Source organism: Lipotes vexillifer, unplaced genomic scaffold (assembly GCF_000442215.2).
Source record: "Lipotes vexillifer unplaced genomic scaffold, Lipotes_vexillifer_v1.1 scaffold1728, whole genome shotgun sequence".
NCBI classification, from domain to species: Eukaryota; Metazoa; Chordata; class Mammalia; order Artiodactyla; family Lipotidae; genus Lipotes; species Lipotes vexillifer.
The window spans coordinates 88,715-92,212 of NW_006784330.1; the positions used below are offsets into that span (position 1 = coordinate 88,715).

General features: G+C 53.9%; 1 protein-coding gene across 1 annotated transcript; it reads left to right on the forward strand.

The window, feature by feature from the left end:
* Positions 1-375: 375 nt before the first annotated feature.
* On the forward strand, positions 376-1,927 carry CLDN2 (claudin 2). The gene has a single exon (XM_007456695.1). It carries the CDS (start codon positions 557-559, stop codon positions 1,247-1,249), a length of 693 nt encoding a protein of 230 aa, XP_007456757.1. The 5' UTR covers positions 376-556; the 3' UTR covers positions 1,250-1,927.
* Positions 1,928-3,498: the final 1,571 nt, after the last annotated feature.

The following is a 3,498-nucleotide window of genomic DNA, read 5'->3' on the forward strand; positions in this document are numbered from 1 at the left end:
CCTGGAGTTTGGCACCGGTGTGCAATTGAGGGGCCCTGTGGCACTGTTGCCAGGTAATGCGTTAAACAGCATGCCTTGGAGACGGAGCCAGCCTACAGCCTGACCTGGAGTTAACACGGTCACCACAACCGACAATGGCATCACCACCTTCTCGGAAAGCAGCCACCTGTCTGGCCCCTGGCTTTGTCCGGCTGCCAATCTAAAGCATGTACCTACGCAGGAGCCGATGACATTTTGGCTCCACTTTCAAAGTTTTTTTTTTTCTTTCTCATGTGTTATTTCTAAAGATAACAAAGGTCAAAAGGCATCCAGCATTTTCTGGTTTCTCATAAGCTTCTGGTCAATATTTAATCTGGTTTATGGATTTTTTTTAGGTCTTCTAGATGCCTTCTTGAGCCTGCTCGTGGCCACCCACACACACTTGTAAGGAGGAGAGAAGTCGGCCTGGCACAGACACTCTGAAATGAGGGATTAGAGGCCGGGATCTAAGGAGGAAGAGCTACAGCCAGAAGACGAGGGAGCAGGCCCTGAAGACGCATCTACTGAGAGGTCTGCCATGGCCTCTCTTGGCCTCCAACTTGTGGGCTACATCCTGGGCCTGCTGGGGCTGTTGGGCACCCTGGTTGCCATGCTACTCCCCAGCTGGCGAACAAGCTCTTACGTCGGTGCCAGCATCGTGACCGCAGTCGGCTTCTCCAAGGGCCTCTGGATGGAGTGTGCCACACACAGCACAGGCATCACCCAGTGTGACATCTACAGCACCATGCTGGGCCTGCCTGCTGACATCCAGGCTGCCCAGGCCTTGATGGTGACATCCAGTGCAATCTCCTCCTTGGCCTGCATTGTCTCTGTGGTGGGCATGAGATGCACAGTCTTCTGCCAAGAGTCCCGAGCCAAAGACAGAATGGCGGTGGTGGGCGGAGTCTTCTTCATCCTTGGAGGCCTCCTGGGCTTCATCCCTGTGGCCTGGAATCTTCACGGGATCTTGCGGGACTTCTACTCCCCACTGGTGCCTGACAGCATGAAATTTGAGATCGGAGAGGCTCTTTACTTGGGCATTATTTCCTCCCTGTTCTCCCTGGTAGCTGGAACCATCCTCTGCTTTTCCTGCTCGCCCCGGGGAAATCGGTCCAACTACTACGATGCCTACCAGGCCCAGCCCCTGGCCACTAGGAGCTCTCCAAGGCCTGGTCAACCACCCAAAGGCAAGAGTGAGTTTAACTCCTACAGCCTGACAGGGTATGTGTGAAGGACCAGGGGCCAGAGCTCGGGGGTGGCTGGGTCTGTGAAAACCAGTAGACAGCCTCCCCCAGGGCCACAGGTGAGGGACGTTGCCACTGGATTGTGTCAGAAGGTGCTGCTGAGGATAGACTGACTTTGGCCACTGGATCGAGCAAAGGCAGGAATGGGAGCTGGTGTGACAGCATGCAGGCTGAACTGTCAAGATGCTTGTCAAGTCAGACTTTCTGTTTCCTTCATCCTGGCTCCCCATCTCCCACCCTGAGTCCCCAACCCTCAGCTCCACTCCACTCCCCCCTGAGGCCAGGCCCCAGAGTCTCCCCTTTACCTTCTGCTTTGCCTGGGAATCCATCCCCAAACCCACTAATCACATGCCACTGACTGACCCTCTCTGTGATCAAAGACCCTTCCTCTTGCTGAGGTTGGCTCTTAGCTCATTGCTGGAGGATGGGGGTGGGTGGGAAGAAGTGGCGGGTTCCATGGGCATGGCGCTAACCTCCTTCTCAAGCCTCCCTGCAAAGAAACTGATTGGCCAGTAATGGGCCCTGGAGCCTCATCCATCCCACTCTTGTTATGACTCCACAGTGTCTAGACTGGTTTGCGTATGAACTGAAATAAAGCCATCCCACAGTACGGAGGGAACAGAGAGCAGCTGGGTGTAGAATGAGAGGGGGAGGGCAGCCTCGGAGAAGAAGCCGAGGACCCCCCCAAAAAAGAGCAGAATCATGGCCCAGGGCTCTAGCCCCCGCCTAGAGGAAAGCACGAGGAAAGAAACTGTGGTGGAACGCTCAAGGTGGCAGCAGACTCTGACTCTACTGAGGAACTCCCTCAGAAGCTCCAGCTCCAATGTTCACTGAAGCCCCTGCCTCCCTTTGACCTGGCTAACAACGAGGTTAAAGGGCTTACACAATGGTTTCTTTAGGAACAGAAACTGGTTTTTGTAGAAATGGCCCTTGGCTGGGGGATGACAGCATGGGAGCAGCTGGGGACTCAGGAAGGCACCACTCCTTGATGCTGCCCGAGAGAGAATAAGAACTTGGGTATCTAAGAAGCTGGGTGGACATGTGTGGGAACCTCAGTGGGTATTTCTATTGGGCCAGAGAGGCAGCCCCCAGAGAGTCTTCAGGCCTAACGGAGAATCAGCCCAAAGGCTGAGATCAGGCCCCCGGGGTCTGCCCACAGAGCACTGCAGAGTCTCTGAAAGACCACAGCCCCAGATGGGCCCCCTGTCAGCCACCTTCATATTCTCTCCACCATCTTTTACCAGATATGGTAGAGCTGCTAGAAGGCATCCAAGGGCTCCAGCATGGGGTAATCACGCCCAAGGTGCCATGGCCCTCATCTGAGTGATAGCTGAGCTGCTGCCTGGGATTTCAGTTGAGATGGAAGAGTCGAGAATGATTCCCAGGCAGCCGGTTCCAGCTCCAAGGTCTAAAAATGCCCCATTTCCCCTGGGGGGCGGGTCGGGGTGGGAGTCACGAACAAACCGAAAGCTTGACCATGACCAGCTTCTGACAAACTCCAGTACACCTCCCCAAACCTCAGTGCCAGCAGGAGGGGCCCAGTGACTGTCTGTGACATGCCTTTCACAGTTCTACCTTCTTGCCTATATTTAAGCTCCTCCCCTAAGCCAAGTCTTCCTCATGCTGGAGAAGTTGCTCGGCACCCCTCCTTCACTGAGTCTCCACTGACCACTCTGTCCCCATCCTACCCCTCCGTCCCTATCCTACCCCTCCGTCCTCTAACCCTCAGTGTAAAACTCCCTCTTTGATGCCTATCATTCACAATTTTTGATGGATACTTATCTTTCCGTGTGCAAGTAACTGATTTCACAAGTACATTGTAAACTCTTGGAGGGTAGGGGCCATATCTCAGACTTGTCTATATTTCCCAGACTATCTGTAAGAGTGCTGGGTACACAGTAGGCGATCAATAAACACTTGTTGATTGAGTAACTGTTTTATTAATACAAATTAATTCAGACAGGGCAGGTGTGACTGAGGGAATTGGGCGAAGGGGAGGGTAGAATGGAAATTGGCCTTTCTCTCCACTGGGTGGATAGAAAATTCTAGACTTTACTGGAGACGTTAAGAAAGCAGGACACAGGGCTTCCCAGGTGGCGCAGTGGGTAAGAATCCGCCTGCCAACACAGGGGACATGGGTTCGATCCCTGGTCCAGGAAGATCCCACATGCCACGGAGCGACTAAGCCCGGGATCCACAACTACTGAGCCTGAGCTCTAGAGCCCGCGAACCACAA